Source organism: Polistes dominula, unplaced genomic scaffold (genome assembly GCF_049000335.1).
Source record: "Polistes dominula isolate Pdom_NZ unplaced genomic scaffold, Pdom_raw_medaka contig_80, whole genome shotgun sequence".
NCBI classification, from domain to species: domain Eukaryota; kingdom Metazoa; phylum Arthropoda; class Insecta; order Hymenoptera; family Vespidae; genus Polistes; species Polistes dominula.
This window is the reverse complement of record NW_028301111.1, coordinates 2834392-2857861: the sequence shown is the minus strand read 5'-3', so window position 1 is coordinate 2857861 and position 23470 is coordinate 2834392. Positions and strand designations below refer to the sequence as shown.

General features: G+C 29.3%; 1 protein-coding gene across 1 annotated transcript in view; it reads right to left on the bottom strand.

The window, feature by feature from the left end:
- The window catches only part of DIP2 (disco-interacting protein 2), a 29378-nt gene extending 6683 nt beyond the window's left edge, over positions 1-22695 (bottom strand). The window contains exons 1-13 of the mRNA XM_015326958.2: positions 21734-22695; positions 19982-21099; positions 17048-17119; positions 13248-13445; positions 8768-8908; positions 6018-6212; positions 4094-4586; positions 3514-3850; positions 2626-3439; positions 2083-2513; positions 1773-2004; positions 482-612; positions 19-405 (exon numbers count right to left, since the gene is read on the bottom strand). Of these exons, the coding sequence (XP_015182444.2) occupies positions 19-405; positions 482-612; positions 1773-2004; positions 2083-2513; positions 2626-3439; positions 3514-3850; positions 4094-4586; positions 6018-6212; positions 8768-8908; positions 13248-13445; positions 17048-17119; positions 19982-21099; positions 21734-22680 (5496 nt within the window). The 5' untranslated portion in view covers positions 22681-22695. The remainder of the gene's footprint in view (positions 1-18; positions 406-481; positions 613-1772; positions 2005-2082; positions 2514-2625; positions 3440-3513; positions 3851-4093; positions 4587-6017; positions 6213-8767; positions 8909-13247; positions 13446-17047; positions 17120-19981; positions 21100-21733) is intronic.
- Between the last annotated feature and the right edge of the window lie 775 nt (positions 22696-23470).

The window sequence follows — 23470 nt, the reverse complement described above, 5'->3', positions numbered from 1 at the left end:
AATAACAATTATAATTACCTTAGTTTTTAATAGTTTCATGATATTTTGATTGGTCAGTACGAGTACGGATTTACTGACATCAACAATCATGCGAACGGTTGGCAATGTTGTTTGTAAATTTTGTGGATGTGGGGGCCTAATTGTAACAGGTACAGCACCGACGTAAAGACAACCATAAAATGCGCATATCAAATCTGTCCCAGGTGGAAATAATAATGCTACGTGATCACCGGTGTTTATTCTTCCACGATCCAATAAAAGATTCCCAATGCGTTCGGCTTTCTTGTGAAGTTGTAAACATGACAATGAAGTGGCCACTGCTCCTTTGGCATTTAGGGATGTAAATATTACGTGATCGGATGTACTAACTGCACGCCAACGTAGAATCTCTGAGATGAATTGATACTATAAACAAAATCATGATGAATTAATGAGTTGTGAATAAGTTTAATAATCTTAAATGATATCTAAATATAAAAACCTTTTTAGCATTATCACTGTCCTCGTCTAAAACACCCATGTCACGTCCTTGAGCAGATGCCAGTCTATTTCCTTGAACGATGTTGCCAACCATCACGCTCGCGGGACCAACGTCTGCAACAGAATCCCCCGCTACACGCCCCCGCACCATTCCGTTAGTAAACCAACACAAACACTCAACCCGGTAAATGAGTAGCTCACACACTCTCCCCTGACTGAGGCCGGAAAATCAAAGCTAGGATCAAAGATTCGTTGCTGTTGAGAGCACCTAGAGTAACACGTTCTATTTTTCTGTGGTTGGAGAGCATTCCATTCGAGGCAGCAGGAAACGTAGTTCAAAACTGTTTGCTTATCAACCAATATATATAAGTTTTTTTTTTTTTTAAATAGCGATGTGAAAATTAATATTACGGTGTGTTTTATGTATATTAAAAATACGTGTAATGTTACTACTGTAATGTAGTAATAATAATAAGTATAATAAAAGTATGCAGTGTCGTTGTTTCATTCATTGAAAAAGCAACAAGCTATTTGTTTACAAATTATAAAATGTTTAATGTTTATTTAACTTTTTCTTTGCAATTTTTCCCATCGCTATATATACGTGTTTGTACTATAGGTTCTGGACAATGCTACAGGATATTCGGAACTCAGCCAAAAGAAAGAAGGGCAACACAAACTAGAATAAATACATGCGAAGCACAGATAATCAGGAATAAGTAATAAAAAAGAAAAATAGTACGTAAATATGTACAGCAAATGAATGTTATTAACTTTAGCAGAAAATCTGTGCCAGAAACAAACGTTTGAAATTATTCATGAAAGCGTAGCAGCCTTGTGTGGTGCCAATTAAAATATATATATAAAAAAAAAGATAGGACTTGATCTGTGTGATCTTTTAAATATATATAATAAAAATATATTCTATAGCTCATTCTCTCTCATTATTCACTCTCGTATGTAACATGTTACGCGAATGATTCAAAAAAACAATAGAATACAATCCTTTTTTTATATAACGTAATACCTAACCTCAACACGTTTACGTTTAACAAATGTGTTTGTACATTTATTCGCGTGTTTTTTTGAATCACTGCATGCGTCATTGTAAAAAGAAAAAAGAAAAAGATTATGAGACATTGAAACTTGCCTATTATAATACCTATGTGTTTTTTTCATTAGTATATCTCCTCTACACTTTACAGGTACAGCCGCTCGTGCGTTTGAACGCGCCTGCATTTGTTAAAGTATACGGCGTTTTATTTATTTGCTTTATCAGATAAACCACTTACCCGAATGGACTTCACGCGGTTTTGGTAAGTTGGTAACACAAGTATGTGGGCAGAGCAGAACGTTAGCTGGATGTAGTGCACCTTCTAGAAAACGTCTTTTGGTTTCTGATAGGTGAATACCCCCAAGTGGTGTTTTTGGTAGATAATTAGGTGGTACTAATGCAAGACAATAAATCCCAACTGCATGGATAGAATCAACTGCTTGCAAAACACGTGACATCCATTGAAAACTCTAAATATAAATGCAAATACAAATACAAATCAATTGAAATGAAATCAAATTATAAATGAATAATAAAAATATGTTTACCTCTTCCTCGCTACAATCTGGCCGTTGTTCAGCAACAACGCATATCCTTTCATCTCTCAAAACTCTAACACTGAATACAGCAATTCTACCACGATAAATAAATTTCATTGGTTCTACCGCCAATACGGTAGCAATAATATCGTCCGCATTATGTTTCCTTCCTGTCACTGTCATAAGACCATCGCGAGATCCACAAACGAATACCAAACCACCAGGACCAAGAAATCCTAATAAACCCGATCGTGTATATTCCACGTCCCCTAATGGTGTACTATCCGCTTGTAATGGTGATACTTTGAAAGTATTATTTGTTAATCCTTGAAGTCCCCAATATTGACTACCAGTAGCAGAACTATGTACGCATATTTCACCAACCTCGTCGGTTTTACAAATATATGGTTTTCCTTCCATCTTAACTACCACTACAATACCTGTATAATAAAAAAAAAAAAAAAAGGAAAAAAAAGAAAGAAAGAAAGAAAAAGAGAGAAGTATTAAATAATATTAATAATATAATTAAATATATTAAAGATGATAACTTACTTCCTGGCATAACTTGACCACAATCTTGTAACGTAAGTGAAGTCAATGAATTTTCTTGATCTACCCTAACAACGCCATAACTTAATCCTGACATAGAAAGTACACCACGTCCGGTAGCATTAACTCCTGCACGACCAGGTCTTCTTACAGATACCGTAAGTGCTTCGCTAGATGATGCACAAGGACATACAGCATCCGGTCTAAGACCCTTCGATTGAAACACAGAAAGAAATTGATCACAGGAGGATAGGGACCAAGGATTGGCACCGTCAGCGACTAGTAACAACCTCAACGAGGATAATGATATATCCTTGTGATCTTTAGTTGCTAATAAACCCCAATGAAGATCTCGTGATTTAACTACTGCAACACTGGCACGATATTTCGTAATCATTTGCATCCAACTAGCTGGATTTACCTTCATCAAGGCATACGGTATAAATATAACGTGCATCCCATTTAATACGCTAGTCAAAGTGCTATGCCAGAGGCCAACTTCCCGTTTAAAATCTAACACACAAACGGCATTTTCTCCTTCGGTATAACCGCACGCTTGTGTTAGTGCACGACAATGAGCAAGCATGGCTGATCTCGTAACCGTAACACCCATCACCGATCCATCCTTCACTGTTGTATATTCGATGTATGCTGGTGTATCGTCGGTTAAACGAGGAGGTGGTAACCAATCTTTAGGAGTTTTACCTAAATGTTCTGTAACGAACCAATGTAATTTTGGCCAACCCTTGAATGCTACTACTTCACCAGCTGCTGTCTTTGGTAAACCTTTGAGACAAGCCTCGCTGGTTAGGGCAACCTGATTAATATCAAATCAATTAATAAATCATTATAATGTTTAATTTATACCTTATATTATTTAATTATATTTACCTGAATTTCGCAACTACCAAGAAGAAAACCAATCTGTTGTGAACCTGCATCTCGACGTGTCAATGGTACTTCTATGGGTACAGGCACTATACCAGCTTGAAGACAACCATAAAATGCACACATGAAACTGATAGGATCGTTGTTAGGATATACCAATGCGATTCTATCTCCAGGCTTGAGACAACAATCGCCACCACGACTTAGTGCCTTGTTTAATAGTGTATAAGCTATTTTATGGGAACGACTTAAAAGTTTTCCATATGTCAAGGTGATGCAAAGTTTACCATTGGGATCTAATACAGTTGCAACTGGTGCTTTGTAACTTGCCGAGCCATACCTTTAACAAAAATTATATTTTATTGTTTAATTAAGTGTAATAAATGGTGACACATGTAATATATATATATATAGTATTTGAAATAATCTCAATTCTTTATAAAACATATTCCCTTGAACGAACGGATATGATTCATCTTCCTACTCTGATAGTCATTATAATAAGGAAATTGTATATGTAGGACAAATATTATATACATCAAACATTTTATATAATATATATAATATATATAAATTATCGAACCTTTGTATAGCAGCTTCCAATGATCTGGGTAACCCCGATGGCACCGACAGTTGTTCACCGATAGCTGACGTCATTGAACCACCTTCCGGTTTAGGTGCATTAGGATCTTTAGGATTAGCAGCTATTTCCAATTCAATATCGTCGTCTTCATAAAATTCTGGCAATGGTCTTCTCTTTGGCCGTTTTAATGTGTTCAATAATTGTTGAATTTTTGCTGACACTTTCCAACGTCCTGTTGTTCCTGTATTATTTTGATCCTCAACTACGTGGTAACGATTGACACGATCGGCACCAGGCCGTCTAGTCGACTGCTGTGCTGTTGGCGTACTGCCCGTATGCGTTACGTCCGGTGGTTGTATATTACAGTAAGCATGAGGCGTATATTCGGCGATGTCAGTAATGTCAGCACCAGGTGGCCTTCTAGCTGGTGGTCTTGGTGGTGGTGGTGTGTCACGTGCTGATCCCGTACTGCTAGTGTCTGATAACCCAGTACCTAATTTTTAACATTTTCTTTTTTTTTTGTTTTTTCTTTTCATAATCTTTAAGTTCTTAATATTATTATATTTGTTATTTTATTTTTGTTTTATTTTTAAAGATAATTAGAAGCTCATATAAATTTATATCCATTTAAATATTGTACTGTCACATTTAAAGTTCACATTTTAATGAAAATGGAGTTTTGTGTGGGACTAGTTTATTTGATGATGGATTCAAACTTTGCAAATGATAATGATCATTAATATTAATTTATAATATAATATAAATATAAATATATCTTTGTTTAATTGTCAACTTTTGATAGATATTTATAGAAATATTCTAATCAATTAAAGTGTTCTTAAACACCTGATGTTTCAAATTCAAATACTTAACCTCTTCGCAATAAAACAATGTACTACGTTAATCATGATACTAGAGATTACCATACAATATAATAATAAATTGAAATTTAATTGTATAACTTTTTAATATATTGAAAGAATTAAAATATGATTACACAAATGTACTACGTGAATCATGGTAACAACATTTACCATACAATATAATAATAATACATTAAAATGTAATTGTAAAACTTTCGAATATTGAAGAATCAAAATATTACAGAAATGTACTACGTGAATCATGTTACTAAAGATTACCACATACAATCTAATAATAAATTATTATAAAATTTAACTGTAAAAGTTTCTAATGTTGAAATAATCAAAATATAATTACACAATTGTTGATATTTAAAATGATAATAATAAAATGTAAAAATTGTTTATGATTAAATTCTATCACAAAGATCAATAAAACAATGTACTACGTTAGTCAAGTTACTAAAGATTACCATATAACATAATAATAAATTAAAATTTAACTGTAAAACCTTCTAATATTGAAAGAATCAAAATATGATTACACAAATGTACTACACTAATCATGTTAAAAACATTTATCATACAATATAATAATAATAAATTAAAATTTAACTGTAAAACCTTCTAATATTGTAAAGAATCAAAATATGATTACACAAATGTACTACACTAATCATGTTAAAAACATTTATCATACAATATAATAATAATAAATTAAAATTTAACTGTAAAACCTTCTAATATTGTAAAGAATCAAAATATGATTACACAAATGTACTACACTAATCATGTTAAAAACATTTATCATACAATATAATAATAATAAATTAAAATTTAACTGTAAAACCTTCTAATATTGAAAGAATCCAAATATAATGACACAATTATTGATATTTAAACTAATAATAATGAAATATATAAATTGTTAATGATTAAATCTTATCACAAAGAGGTTAAATAATTAAATCTAAATTTGAAAATAGTTTTATAATGAAATACAAATACAGGAATATGAATATATAAATAAATTATTATATTAATATAATAAATAATTATACCGGTTGGACCACCAGCACCAGGACTTTCTTCTGTTACGACACTATCCTCATCACTGCTTGATTCCCCGCTGTCACGACGTTCACGTTCAGGACTCCTAGCCATGACCGAAGTCCTCTTCGATGGCATTGGTAAGGAAGGTTTTGGTCGACCTTGCATGGCTGCCAATGCTTGTTGCACAGCCTCCTGACGTACCTCTGAACATTTCCAATACAATTAACAACATAAAACATTGTTCATTCTTTATCTCATAATTATAATCAAGTATTATAATTAATCAAGTATTATTAACTAGTTGATAAAATAAATAAACTCATACACAGACACACACACACACACAAACACACAACACACACACATTTTCAATCAATGTTTGAGATTGTTCTTTTATTATTATTATTATTAAAATTGAGTGAACTAACATTTGAGCAAACTAATTGCAACATTTTTTTTTGCAAAAGCGTTATATATATATATTTTATTTAAATATATTAAATATAGAGGATGAATTTTTTAAAATTTGAGGTTAAGTATAAAAACATATAATAATAATAATAATAATGAAATAAATAGTATACTAAATTTTAAAATGTTCACCCTTCTATATATTAAATATTAAAACTAATAAATTCTAATATTAATTTAGCTAATATTATTAAACAAATTCTATATTGTTTTAAATAATATAAATTAAAATAAAAAAGAAAAGAAAAGAAATGAAAAATAATTAAAATAAAATAAATTAAAATAACAAATACTTAAATATTATCAAAATGCAATAATACACACCCATATATATATATATATATATACAATATAATATAATTAAATCCTACTACGAAGATCAATAAAACAATGTACTACATTAATCATGTTATATATTTAATATAATAAATATATATTAAAAAATTAATTAAAAAAAAAAAAAAAACCAACTAAAAAATAAACATAAGGGGTAGAAAATGTATTTCCGGGTAAAAGCATGCAAAAGTATTATATCGTTATTACATCATGCAACATTGGTAAACGTGGTTCGTTACAAAGTGCACTTATGCATTTTACGTACGCATACGCGTAAAAATACGTACACACAAGGAAGAATATTCTTTTGATAAAAATTCATACGGTAGGTTTGTTAATATATATGTGTGTGTGTGTGTATATAATATATGTATTCTTCATCGAGGTATGCGCGAGCGAGAGAATACACACACTTGCATGCACGCGTATATTTCCATGCCGGACGTTTTTCTCTTTCGTTTTTTCTTTTTTTTTTTCATGGACGGATACCAGAGTTATCTTCTACGAACCTAAGTCCGTTCATTTCGTTTGCTAACGGTGCACCAGGTGCAGGATTACTTATATACGATATATATATATATATATATATCATCACCATCATCATCATAGTTATCATCATCATTATCATCTTGTGAAAACATAGCAGAGACCTCATTTTGAGTTTTATTTTGTTCTCTCTCTTTTACAATTTTTTTTTTAATTATTTTTATTTATTAACATTTGTATTATTAATGTTGACGAATTATTTGTAAATTTTCTTTTGAATATTATACACGTATTTATGCAGTAATTGCAATACTAATTTTAATATTTAATGTTGATCATTTATCTGTAAATATTTTTTTTGAATATTATACACTTATACAGTAATTGGAATACTAACCTCAATATTAATATTAATGATTTATTTAATACTGTACATTTAGTGCAGTAATTGCAATACTAATTTTAATATTTAATGTTGATCATTTATCTGTAAATATTTTTTTGAATATTATACACTTATACAGTAATTGCAAAACTAACCTCAATAATAATATTAATGATTTATTTAATACTGTACATTTAGTGCAGTAATTGCAATACTAATTTTAATATTTAATGTTGATCATTTATCTGTAAATATTTTTTTGAATATTGTACACTTATACAGTAATTGGAATACTAACCTCAATATTAATGTTAATATTTAATGTTGATTATTTATTTGTAGATATTTATTTTTAATATTAAATTTATTTAAGTTTATTTTTGTTTTTAACATTAAACCACGCGTACCACGTTTGCTTTTTATTATTTTAAATAAAAAAAATATTTTTTATTTTAAAGTTATCTATTCAATTTTTCATTTCAAATTTATCTATTCAACATCGATACTGATTATGAGAAACATAAAATAGAACAAAATAGATAATTATGTTATCGATAAGTGAATAATAAGTTCGATGAACCCCTAAGGTACGATAATATTACAATCATTAAATAATAAAAATATTATCTTTTACGATTTATTTTTAACTAATGTATCACACCTTGTGAATCATTGGAATTTATCTTATCTACATTAGTAAACTTGGAAAATTTAATCTTTTGATTTATAAAAAAAAAAAAAATTACAAATGAAAAGTTATTGATTTAAATTAAACTAGCTGTTTAACAAAACATTTTTATTTAAATTATTAATTCTTTCTTTTCTTTTTTCTTTTTACCAGGGTGTATAATATTTTTTTTGGTCACCTAATTTATTTATAAAAAAAAAAATAAACAAAATTACAAATTTAAAGACTAAACAAAGAAGAGTTAATTTTGTTAGTTGTATTTTCATTCTTTTTTTGTTATTAAATATATTTAAAAAAAAAATAGAAAAAAAAATTGTCTGAATTATTGAAAAACTAATCAGCACATACGTGGGTTGGGGGTTGGGAGGTGGGATTTTGATTAATTTACTCACCGGAATGATAGCGGCTCTCATTGCGAGTAAGTCTGCGATTACCGCGTCTAGCAGCAGCCGAGTTTGAATTCCCGGTGTTTCCTCCGGTTGAGCCGCCAGATCCCGGAGGACTGGCGATCCCACCAGGTACTAGCCGACCTCCTGCATGCAACACAACAACAACAAACGGCACATAGACAAAAGAGAGAGGAATTTCTATAAGGATTTTTGTTTCTTTTTTTTTCTGTTTTTTTTTTTTTTTTGGTTTATCCAACGAAGCTAGTAATAAATTTTTTTGTTCTTCTATTTTTAATAATCCTACATTTAGATTTATTTATTTTTTTTATTAATATATATATATATGTATGTAAAAACAAACGTATTAATTAACCCATTTGAGACCCCACTTGCACACCATGTGTGCAGTCATACTACTTTGCAATTATTAATTATTTTGAGTAAAGTAAGTTGAAATAAAACTTTGTTTTGGTATAAGTAGTATCTTTAAAGTATAAATCAACAATATTTAGCAATAAAATAAAAATAGAAAAAGAAATGGCTCTTTGAACCATGTTCGAACAAAGTTGCAGTCTCTTCACTTGCACACCGTGCGTGCCATCATACAACTCAGCTATTATTAATTATTTCGACTAAAGTAAGTCGAAATAAAACTTTGTTTTGGTATAAGTAGTATCTTTAAAGTATAAACAAACAATATTTTGCAATATAATAAACAAAAAATAAGAAATGGCTCTTTAAACCATGTTCGAACAAAGTTGCAGCAGTCTCTTCACTTGCACACCGTGTGTGCAATCATACTATTTTCCAATTATTAATTATTTTGAGCAAAGTAAGTCGAAATAAAACTTTGTTTTGGTATAAGTAGTATCTTTAAAGTATAAACAAACAATATTTGGCAATATAATAAATAAAAAATAAGAAATGGCTCTTTGAACCGTGTTCGAACAAAGTTGTGGTCTCCAATGGGTTAAAAAATTCATTCACCGTTGTTATATTCGTGTACCCGTTGAAAATGAAATAAAAAATGAAATAAAAATAATATACGTTTTGTTCTTATTTAATAATAATAATAATAATAATAATAATAATAATAATAATAATAATAATAAAAAATGATTATTTACGAATAAATAAAAAGAAGAGGGGGCAGAATAAATGAATAAAGAAAATAAAATATAAAGTTTTCTCAAGGTACACCGAATAAACATTCAATTGCGCCATCCATGACCGGTCGTTCCACCTTCGGGAAGCTGCGATAACGATTTCACTTTTATCGATTTTCCGTGTGCACGACGACGACGACGACGACGACAACTGACGACAGTGGCGTAGAAAAAGCTCAGAAAAATAGAGGAAGTGATATTGATGGTAGTGGTGGTAATTGGACAATTGCAATATTAGATTTATTGGCTTGTTTAGAAAGTAATTCCGTTTTTCTTTTACGAAAATGAAGACAGTTTTAGCTTCGAGGTTAAATCTAGGCTTTTCAAGTGGGCATAAACAATTGAATTTGATAAATTTAACATCTCATAGATCTCACGTGTTGTTATTTGCTGGGTTGAATCAATTAATGTTGTTTATGTGTACTTCAATGAAGTACGTTTTAATACAACGAAAAGGGGGATGGGAATGGAATGGGAAGGGATGGGAAGGGATGGGAAGGGATGAAAGTATAATAGTTTTAAAAGGGTTTGCTACATTGATCGCAAAAATTTCACGAAGCACACACGGTGGGTTTGGTTACAAGTCTCAAAGAATGTCGATGGGTTGTGGCCTGTACGATGATCTTGGTAGTCACCCGAAGGTGGAACAACCGGTCTCTCTCGGCTACCGCCTGACTAAGTCAAATTACAAAAGGTATCTAAAGGTGCAAAAGGCATTATCATCATCATCATCATTATCATTATCATTATCATCATCACCCAAAGTCGTACCAGTACATTTACAATATAATTTTACAAGCAAGCAAGCAATGATGAATTTTTATTTGAAACAATAAAATGAAATGAAAATAAAAGAGATGGAAAATGATTTATTTACCAATGGATTATATTACGTTTATGGTTATGATTATGGTGTATATATTTCTAATTATTATTAAAATGATAATTATTTTGATTGGGTTGGTGTATATATATATATGTGTATAAGTAACGTTGATTATTTATTATGAAGTAATATTCATGTTTTTTTTTTTACTTACTTATATTTATTTATTTAGAAAATTAAATTTATATTTCATAATTTAAATATACAACAAAAAATGTGAAATATATATATATAAATAAAATCCTAAAATGTGTGTTTATTTATTATAAATATAAAATACTATAAAATTTATTCAAATAAAAAGAATAAAAATATATTAGCAACGTGTTACCTATTTTAAATTGTAAAATATATATAAATAAAATCTAAAATTTATTATCAATATAAAATTAATTTAAATACAAAGAAGAAAGAAGAAACATAATAATAATAATAATAATAATAATAATAATAATAATAATAATAATAATAATAATAATAATAATAATAATAATAATAAGTACCAACGTTACCTATTTTAAATATAAATTACTTTCACAAAAATTCCTACAAAGACTCTACACTACTTGCTTGGCCCAATCCAATTATCATATTAAATGTTATTTACATATCCTACACGTAGCAAACTTGACATAGAATATAAAATAACAATAAATTACATTATAATATATATTTAAAACAATAAAAACAAATGTGACACATATGAAAAATAATTTAATATCGTATTAATAAACACATAATAAAATAATATTTCGTATGAACAATGTAAATTAGACAGACAAATAGAAAAATAGAAAAATAGAAAGAGTAAAGAAAGAGACGCAAGATCGTGCAAAAATAATAAATAAAAAGAAGAAAAAAAAAACATTGTTCGTTGAGCAGAAGAGTACTATGAGCAAAAGCACGAAGCTGCTGGTGGCTCGGAGGGATTTTCTATGCTTAATTAAGGCGAGGACAACGGCACTGCAATTATACGTTGAGTATCTCCCCCACCACCAACCCGTCCCCCACTCCTAAAACCACCCCCTACTCCAACTCTTGATTTTGCACACGCGCATGTATCTGCGCAAAAATTCTGACAGCCATTCACAACAAATGTTTTGGCTGTTTGATCTTCTTTCTCCAATTTTTCACGTTGCATTTTTCATTTCTTATTCTTCTACGGCCATTTTTTTTCTTTTACTTCACTCTTTGCAAAAAATTAAAAAAAAAAAAATAAAAAAGAAAGAAAGGAAGGAAGACATATAAAAAAAAAAAAAATTAATAAAGAAAAGAATTCATGTTTGAATTATAAAAATTCATATCATTTTACACTTGTGTCTTTTTAGATTAGGTGGATGAGGGAAAAAAGGATGAGTGGAAAGTTAGGTTAGTTTTTAAATTCACGACATCTCGACATTTTATCTATCTCATTCTACTTTTTTATCTTTTTCTTTTTCTTTTCTTTTCTTGTTAACCTATCACGCGAAGATTAAATCACAGACGATTTTATATTGGAATCGAATACTCGAACAAAAAAAATAGAAGAAAAAAATATGGTCGTCACGATAAAAAAAAATTTAAAAAAGAAAAAGGATAGGAAGATAGATAGATGTAATTGTAATCGTAATTAAATTTCGAAACAAGGTTTATGTATTTTATTCGAGTTATATAATTCAAATTATCGACTGATGTTTGTTGCATGCGTGCCGTCGATATTTCACCTTGAATTAAATTAGTTAATAAAAAAAGAATGGGGAGAAAGAGTTGAGAAAAAAGGATACACTGATAGAAAATTAGTCTAATTGAGTTATATCAAAAGATAAAAAACAATCAAGATAAAAAACAATCACATATATATATACGTATATATATATAAAAATGTAGATTTCATTTGTGCCCAATCGGTAATCTCCAAAACTACTTTATCGATTGTCTTCAAATTTTGATACAACATTGTCAAAATATACAGCTAGGTTTCTATTACATTAATTTATTTCTAAAATAATTATATAATTTAAAAATAACAAGAAAAAGATACAGTTAAGTTCAGTGCCATCTGTTGGTCATAGATTTCGATGAGTTTGCAAAACAATTCAACATAACCTAGCATTTATTTATACGACAACGTCATATTTTGACTCACGTAGTCCACAATAACGCATGGTGGGGCACAGGAAGTTTATATATATATACATGTATCAAAAAGAAAATGAGTTGGAGTGGGGGGGAGGGGTTGAAAACAAGTCAAATTGACGACGAAATTAAAAGGGAAGATAAATTAAAGGTTAAAAATAAAATAGAATTAAATAATGAAATAAAAAAAAATGAAAGAGAAATAGAATGAAAAAGAGATAGAGAGAAAGAGAGAGAGAGAGAGAGAGAGAGAGAGAAAGAAAATAAGAGAATAATAGTAAATATAATAATAAAATCATGAGATGCGTGACGCTACCTGAATGATAGCGTTTCTCGTTGTGCGTGACACGACGTTGCGTGCGTCGTGCACGTGGCTGTGGTCGTCCTCCTCCTCCTCCACCTCCTCCACCAACACCACCCAAACCCCCTCCGCCTCCACCTCCACCAACACCAACACCATCACCACTACCAATGTCTCCATCATTGCCAGATATGCCGCCATTTCCAGCAACCCCTAAGAAGTCATACGCGAAAATTCTACTAGAAAATTTCTACACCCGTTATATCTTTCTAACTCTAAACCCCTTTTTATATTTTATTTTCCTATCCCCCCATTCGTTTAGATTTTTATTTATGTTAAAATTGCGTGAGGTATATTTTTTTTTCTTTTTTGGTATTTTTTATTTTATTTGGTTGAACCTAACCTCTCTACGCGTTCCAATTCTCTTGAGTGGATGTTAGTTAAACGTTTTTTTATGATTGTACAATTTTTTTTTCTATTAAGAGGGTGATATTTGGATTATTAAGTTTTTAGTTTTATGTGATTCAGAATTATTTTGTTAATTGATGAAATATATATTATATATATCTTATCTTAATATATATAAATTATGTGTCACGTTGTTTGTCCGCAATGGGCTCCTAAACTACTGAACCGATTTTAATAAAATTTTGCACACTGTGTGCAGTTTCATCCAGTTTGAAAGATAAGATAGTTTATATCTTATATTAAATATTATTGACCAATGACAATATTGATAGAATAAATACAAGTATTGTTCTTTTTTTGTTTGTTTTTGTTGAGTCAACTGTATAATCACTATTATTAACGATTTTATCTAATCTTAATCCTTTTTCTTTCAACTTGCAATAAATGTTAAACATTCTATTTACGTTTTATATTTACAACACCTGTACATATATATATATATATATATATATATATATATATATATATATATATATAGTTACTATTCACGTTTAAGTATAATTGTTATTAGTATAACGGTTCGTTCTAATAGCGTCGTCAAAGTTTTATGAAACTAACGTCGAACTTGTCTGACATCTTTTTAAATGTTGAATGAATTCAATGCTTGCGCGCACGACAAGTATTATTTATTATTAATTTTATTGTGAATAGATTATATATACTTTTAAAAATGCTTTTTTTTTCTTTCTTAGATTAACGTTGAATCGATAAATAAAAGGAAATACTACGAAAAGTTGGTGATAAATTTTCTTCTTAATGAGATAACTTGTAACAAGACTGACCAAGCATGAAATAATAATTAGAAAAATAAATTATTATTCCACGAATTAGTATAATATAAATTTATTTTTATTTTTATTTAAATAAAACATTCAAACAAATTTCATTAAAAAAAAAAAAATAAATTATAATATCACTATCAATTTTCAGAATAATTATTATTTTAAAGTAACATGAAATAAAAAAATATACTAGCAAAATAAGAAATTATAATAATAATAATAAATTGTTGTTTACTTTACTGTAAAAAAAAAAGTGACGTATATTATTAGATGATGATAAACATGAAAAAAACAAAAGGAAAATAACTCGTTGATGGTCAACAATATGTATGTGTATGTTGTGTATGTTGAATGTGTGTACATTTGTGTCATGTATGAAGGTTTGTGCGTGTGTGTCACGTGTATTTTTTGTGTGTTTATAAAATAAAATCGTATTTTTTTGTATATGTTATTTATTACATTATATATAAACGAAAGGGAAAATCAAAGTGCATAATATTATTCGATAATAGAGAAAAGTCATTATAATAAGTTCGATTCGCATTAAAACGACAACGACAACGACAAAGAGGACAACTACAACGGCAGATGCACCACGTCGCATATAACGAGTGCATAACGCGGAAGCGACACTTCCGCGTGCAGGTACAGTTAAATTCTGCACGGTGCAACCCGATTGCACGCAAAGTGGTTATTGGTGATATTGTAACTTCATAGTCCAACTATCACAAACTAACTATGAAGTAATAAATAAATAAATATAACTATGATAAAATAAATTCATATATTACACAATATATTTGTTTAAACAATTATATTCTTCTTAAATAATATCATTTATTTTTTTCATACGATTACATTCAAAAACAATAAACAATGATACATATCATCAATGCATTATATGCATTTGTATTGAATAACGCATATCATATGCAATCATAGTACTCAAAAAGGATTAACAAATAAAAATAAACAATAAACAATTTCAAGATTAAACAATTGTATTAAGAATTTAACAATAGTTCGTTGAATAATCGAGATAAAATTTAAGATTCATCATAGTTCAAATTGCATAATCCAATTTTGTGCGCGAGTTTTAAAGCGTTACGAGATGCAACGATAATAGAAAATTGTACGAAACGAATGCATTTGTGAAAGATCACGTCTTACCATTTTATTTTTCCATACACTTCTTCATAGTTCCTTTCCTTTCTTTTTACTCTCCCCTCCCCACCCCCCATACTATTATTATTATTATTTTTTTTTTTTTTTTTACATTGAATTTCGCTTTTGTTTCCTATTTTTTTCTCATCATTAGAATTATACTAAGCTAAGACGATTGCATCTACCATTGTGTGCACGCGCGTATCGCAAACCAACCAACCCAACCAAATCAAACCAACCATCCAAACTAACTGAACTAACTCATCAACTTGTTTAACATTGATGTATCTCAATTATGTAACTAACGTATGCATGTATAACATGTCAATTTGTAAATACGTCTGCATGTGTGAATATGTACCATGTGTTCAAGTGTCATGTATTCATGTGTGTAAATGTATGCATGTGTGAAGTGTCATGTGTTCATGTGTGAATATCTGTGCATGTATACATGTGTGAACACGTGAATGTGTGCATGTGTAAATATGTGGAAAGGTGTTCATGTGTGAATATGTGGAAATGTGTGCATTGTGTGAATGTGCTGGAATGTGTGCATTGTGTGGATATGGGGGAATGTGTACATTGTGTGGATATGGGAGAATGTGTACATTGTGTGGATATGGGGGAATGTGTTCATGTGTGAATATGGGAATATGGGAATATGGGAATATGGGCATGTATGTATATGTGAATGTATGTGTTTGTGGGTTTTGTCTCTTGAGAATCGGAACGCGATTAATATTGCTCGCGACGAAACTCGTTGCGTATGGATGGCGCAATCCAAGTATGATCATCATCGGCATGATAGTTAGGTATACAACACAACACGTTTGGAGGACAGGAAGGTAGAAACGATATTATGTGTTGCTTACTTCGACACGTTAAAGAAATTGAAAGCGTTACCATAATTAACACACAAGCGTAATCGAGGATGTTACGGAAATCCCATCCTCCCTTTTTCTTTTACATCTTTTACTTTTTTTTTAGTTTCAAACAAATTTATACAAGAAAAATAATAATACAAATTTGTTGTTGTTTTTCTTTAAAAAGAAATTGCAAAATTTACGAAACAATATAAATAAATTTGTAAAAATAAATAAATAAATAAATATATATATATATATTTAAATATTTAATAATTTTTATTTATTCAAATTATTAATTAATTAAAAATCAACCTCCTATAATGTTAATTATAATAATTATTATCGTAATTATGATTTTTAAATCAATAATCGTAAATAAATAGTCGAGTTCAACATTCCAGTCCTAATCGTGTTCACCATATTATTTATTAATATTATTATTATTATTATTATTATTATTATTATTATTATTATTATTATAAATGATAAATATTTAAAATGAAGCAAGAAATATAAAATTAATATTTAAACTTACCGAGTTGTTTAGATGCATATTGCTGCAGCAAACGTGTCCGTTTCTTTTCATAGCCCTTTTGTGTTATGTCTCCTGTAAAATAAACAAACAAACAAACAAATGATTAGAAATAAAATAAAAAGAAATGAAAAAAAAACAAAAAAATAGGAAAATTCTATGTGTATGATTCTACTACATTTTAAAAATGATTTGTAAAATTGATTTTACAATTTAAACCTTTTCAATTAGGTGTCTGATTGTATTCACTGTATAAATCGATTAGTATAATTAACTGTAATTAACTGTCCTAAATTATATTCTAAAAAACAAATAATTTACTTTCTGATATTACGAATTTTTCTCACAGACATTCAACTTCATTTTAAAAATCAATTTCACAATTCATTTTACAGTTATTTTGAAGCTTTTCAATTAGGTGTGTAATTGCATACATTGATTAGTATATTCAACTGTCCTAAATAATAATCTAAAAAAAAAAAAAAGAAACAAGATTAACTTTCTGATATTACGAATTTCTCATACACACACAAACACAAACACAAACACACAGAGGTGTGTGTCATTTCTTTCATTTTCTATCCAGAAAAGTGTGTGTGTTTCAAGGACGTAGTTGGAGTTCAAACGCGCATAGCGTTTGCTTTAAGAGGCGAAAATTGCGGGTCTCGATTTACGGGGCCCCCCATTAAAAAGGGAAAGAACAGAAAAAAAGTTAGACGAGAGAACTCTAGGCTGTTGCACATATATATATATATCACTGTATATATATATATATATGCATGTAGTATGTGTATAACTATATATCACGTTCGGTTAAACGAGGTCGTACCAACGACACTACTAGGCGTTGAATACAAGGAAAAAAAAAAAAAGGAAAAAAAAAGGTGAGGGAAACAATAAAGACAGTGCCGACATATATGGGTACCTGCATTGAACGATCTCTAACTTTAAAAGCTTTATCCTGAGAGTTAAAAAAAAAAAAAAAAGGAACAACGCTTCAGGGAATAATTAAGTGAAATTTTAATGGGAATCCCCAACCCCCACCATCAGATTCGAGAAATAAAAGTCCACCCCCTATTTTATCGAAACAGGAATATATTTTTCATATTTATTTTTCATGTTTAATTTTCACTAAATATTCTAAACACAAATATGTATAGCTAGATAGATAGATAGATAGATAGATAGATAGATAGGTAGATAGATAAGTAGATAAAAATATGTGTATACAGTGAAAGATAGAAATTTGGAAAATGTCAAGATTTATACAGTCAACATGTGATAAAAATTCAATGTATTTAGGTTTGCTATTATATAATTTAATAATCTCAATCTTAACTGTATATTATTATATAATATAATAACTTAAACATAACCTGTATATTATTATATAATATAATAACCTAAACCTCTTCTAAACTGTATATTATTATACAATATTATAACTTAAATGTAACCTGTATATTGTATATTACAATATACCTTTTACAGTTAAGGTATGTTAAATATATATTTGTTATACTTAAATATACAGGGGTTAATAAACCCTAACCTATTTATTATTATACAATACAGTAATCTAAACCAAACCTGTATATTATTATACAGTATAATAACCTAAACCTAACCTGTATTAAAATAATTTATACAATATAATGATTAACCTAAATTAGAATATATATATATGGTAATATTTTGGTAATACATCAAGCAACTGTATAAATCTTGACATTACTATATCATATATAATAAAAATAATATAAAAATATATAAATAGATAAATAAACTGTATAACTATAGGAATATATATATATTCCTTTTTAACTGTCTTTTTATCTATTCATCTACCTATTTACCTATCTAACTCTATCTACCTATATATATATATATTCATATGTATAAGTTAGTAAATGTATCTATAGGGTGGTCTGATATTATAATTTATAAATTTCCATAGATAATCCAGTAAGATTATGCATTTCAACTATATTCATCCACGTGGCAGTTAACATACTACTCTAAGATGCAAAACAGGTCGTCCCTCTCTTAGCATGGTTAAAGTCACGCCTGGTAAACTCGAGAAAATACTTTGAATCGATCGTCTAACGGCCGAGACACAATTTTTTTTTTTTTCAAACTACTACTTCAATGTAAGATCAAAGAAACTGGGTCTCTCTATCTATCTTTCTACAACACCATCACATACACCATAGTACTAACGAATCTTTTTACTTATTTCGTGTGAATGCAAATCTACAATTACCAATAGGTGCTTTTAAACAAACTAGTATCTAAATTCTATTCACCATTTATGGGTTATTATTTAGCATGGTTAAAACCTTAATGGGTGTTAAGTAAAACATCATTAACGTTCTTCAAATTTTCATCCTAATTATTTGCAACAATTTGTCAAGGAAAACTTCTAGTTTCTTTTTTTGTTTATTTGGCATTGAATTTTCATTTGAATACCAGAACACAAATTTGAACCCAACGTTTGTTCTTACTGTTGTTCAAATTGTCTTGTTTTTTTTTTTAATTTGGTTAACTCAAATATTTTTTTAACAAATTAAAATAAGAAAAACATTGTTATAAATTGCACGTTAGTTTCACTAAATTAAATAGTTTCATTAGAATTAAATTAATTTTAGAACTAACCTAAAAAAAAACTGAAAAAAATTTTAGATTAGATTTAAAATTTGTTGGAAAGATTATTCAATGATTAAGAAAAAAAAGATTTGATAACAATTTCTTGTCAAACATAACAAATATTTGTAATACCTAAAAGATAAAAATAAAACTTGTTAACATTTTGAAAGATAACAAAAAGTTGTCCTTGAACAATTTTATCTGTTGAAATTCGATAATTTTGTTGTACGAAACGAATACTTATCAAAAGAATTATTACTAATATATATGTGTGTGTATGCGGTTTCTTACTGGGTCGTTTTCTCAAGGACGAACATTTGCGAACGAGAAAAACGGGCTGACCAGATGCACGACGTAGTTGAGATTTTCTTCTTAAAGGTCGTCTTCTCTGTCCAGATTTTTGTCTTTTAAGATGTTGCTGACGTTGTTGAAAAAGATAATCGTCATCTATGTCTATGTCATCATCATCATCATCATCTTCATCATCTTCATCGTCATCGTCATCTTCATCGTCACGTCGAACAGATTCATTTTCACTGTCAGTCGAACTCAAATATCTGTAATACGAATTACTATCCTTTCTAGATCTTTCTTTGACGATGATACGTTTTCTATTATCATTCAATGACGTATTTTTAGCAAGATAATTAATAAATTGACTGCTATTGAAATAATTTTCAGTATTTATTATTGAAAATGTTGATGGTTTCCAAATATTTTGTTTACTTAACAAACCACCATCATTGCCACCAGCAGCACGGTTTCTTAATTCTTCCGAAAATAATTTGTCCTCGTTGAAATCGCTTATTTTTGGTGCCGGACATACTGACGATGAAGATGACGTAATCGAGAACGAACCTAACGATGAGGAAACGAGTGAATTAAACGTCTCGTCTCTCCTCTCGTTAAAGTCACCGGATAGCAATAATTTCTGATCGTCGAATTGATCGTCCGATAAATTATTGGACGAATAATAATCATCGAATTTTTTCAATATCAATGTTTCTTCTTCATCGTCAACCTGTTCTTCTCCTTCTTCTTCTTCTTTTTCAGGAAAATAACGAATCTCACGCCAAACTCTTCTTTGACGTCTCGAACGTCTCCTTTCAGGTGGCACAAACCAAACTGGACTGTTTTCTCTTATAATTGAACCAACCCCTGTCACAACCACCCCTGTTGTTCTTGTTGTTGCAGTTGCTACAGGATCTTCAGAACTATTTTTTTTACATCTTTGAGATGTTCTCTGTGAAGATGAAGTTGTTGTTCGTTGTGACGATGTCCTTTTTCCACGTTTTCTCGAACTGGATCTTCTTTGACAACTTGTTCTTTTAAAATAACCTTCTGTACTGACACTTGGTGATGGTTTTGACGATGTTTTTCTTCGGAAGAATCCACCATTTCTCGTACTTCTAAAGTATACAGTTAAGTTTCATTTTTCTTTTTGTTTTTTTCTTTTTCATGATTTTTAATTTGAAATTCAAAAGTGTTGTTTATATTTGAAATTAACAGCGGAAAAAGATTAAAAAAAAAAAAAAAACAGAATTATATTTTATTTGATAATTTAATAATATTTTAATATTATTGTTTGTTATATTGTTAAATATATTTATATTATTTTAAACAATTTTTTTAACATCATATTTAAATAACTGTGTTTCTATTTAAAATTGACCTAAATCTATTTTCTTTTTTCTCTATGACAACCTAATCTCTCCAGATGTTACGTGTTACTACTATTACCCACAAATAACCACAACAAATGAATTAAAATCTTGTTTCAAAATAAACCAATCATTTAAATATTAAATTTCAATTTTACTTGTTATTTTATTTTAATTTAATAATAATTAAATATTAATATATTTAATTTTTCATTTAATTATTCCATTTCAACATTCAAACTTTCTAATTATAAATTAATATCACTTTAATTCTGTTTTTTTTTTTTTTTATATTTTTCTTTCGTCAATTTCATCAAACACATTACGGTTTTTATAAAATAATATTAAAATTTATGAAAAAAAATATTCTAAGAATAATAACCCTGCCCTGAAGTCAGCCAGTTTGCTGAACCTAAGTGAAAAACCAAATGACGATGAAGATGAAGAATTGTTGTCCTTGATAATGGTTTTTTCTGGAGCCGAGACGGTTCTAGCAACAGTTGGTTGGGTTGATTTTCTTTCTTTCAATGCACTGTCCAAAGAATGATGAACTGATGGTCCGGAAGAGGAAGGATATGGTACAGGTACTGCATCTCTCCAAACTCGTCCAAGACTTATGCTAACACTGGGTGGTCCAGTTTCAAGTGGTACACAAATTGTGTCACGTGTTTGTCCATGATTATCCAATTGGTGTAGATTTTTATCCGAATAAATCCAATCATCGTTATCACTGTTAACAATTGTAGTAGTAGTGGTAGTGGGACCAAAAGGTTTCAACGATAAAATAGCTGAATTTAAATCATCAGTAAGATCATTGGTACTCGAATGAAGTTCTTGAATAAATTGTTTATTCGTTATTTTAGTTTTATTTATATCTTTGATCACCACTTTATTATCCTGATGAAGTTTTTCACGTGATGACGATTCAACACCTTGCAACCATTCGTCATAACTGATAGATTCGTCACGATTTAACGAAATGTTTTCTTTCTTTCTAACTTCCTGTTGTTGTTGTTGTTGTTGTTGATCTTTGATTTTGATCCTACACTGTGTTTTACTTTCTTGATGATCAGGTATACTTGTTGTTGTTGTTGTAGTAGCAGGTGGTGGTTGTGGTGTTGCTGGTGTTGATGAAGCTACTACACATGGTTGAGCAGTTATCACAGGTTCCAAATTCTTTTGCAATTTGTTACGACGTTTGCCACGATCCAAATAACTTTTCCTAATCGAAATCCTTTTAAAGGATTCACTACGTTTGAAGGAGGGCTCGTTACGATCCTTCTTACGGCTCACGAGCCTCCTAAGGTTTTCAAAGGAAAGTGGCCTCATGGGGGTTGCAACCTAATGTTTTTTGTTCACGTTGAAAACACTTTTGTTAGTTTTGTTCAAAAATCAAATAGCAACAGATATTTTGCTAACTTTGAAAGATTATCAGCCAGGTATATCCTTTTGAACTAAAGAGACGTTACTTAGCCTCAAGCACAACGAGTCCTTTTTCTTCTTCCTTCTTCCTACTCGTCCTCCTCCTCTTCTTCTTCGTCCTTTTCTCCAATCTCTTGTTCCCCACCTCTTTCCCTCAGAAACCCTTCTCAACTACTACTACTACTACTACTACTACTACTACTACTCTCTCGTACAGAAAACGTTTTCTGCTATCCTAAGGTGCAACGCCGAGGTCTTCCAGTCGCGAATCACCATGGGCTTTCCTTTTTCAATGCTATGGTGCCTACCTCACCTCCTTCACCATCATCACCACCACCACCAGCATCAGCACCAGCTTCTTCTTCTTCTTCATTCTCTCTCTTGAGCATAATCATTCTTGGTTCTAACATTTTTTTATTGTTTTTTTTTAAATTATCATTGATGTCAACTATTTGTTTTAAACAATTATATTATTTAACAAATAATTTAATTTTATTTTATTTTAATTTTATTCAATCGTTTGATAAATTTAGCATCAATTAGTTTCAATCAAATATATTATTTTAATTAATGTGTTTTATTTGTTTATTTATTAATTATTATATAACAATTATGATACCATTTTTTAATTATTATTTATTAATTATTATTATTATTATTATTTGTTTAATTAGTGTTTTTTTTCTCTTTTTCTTTC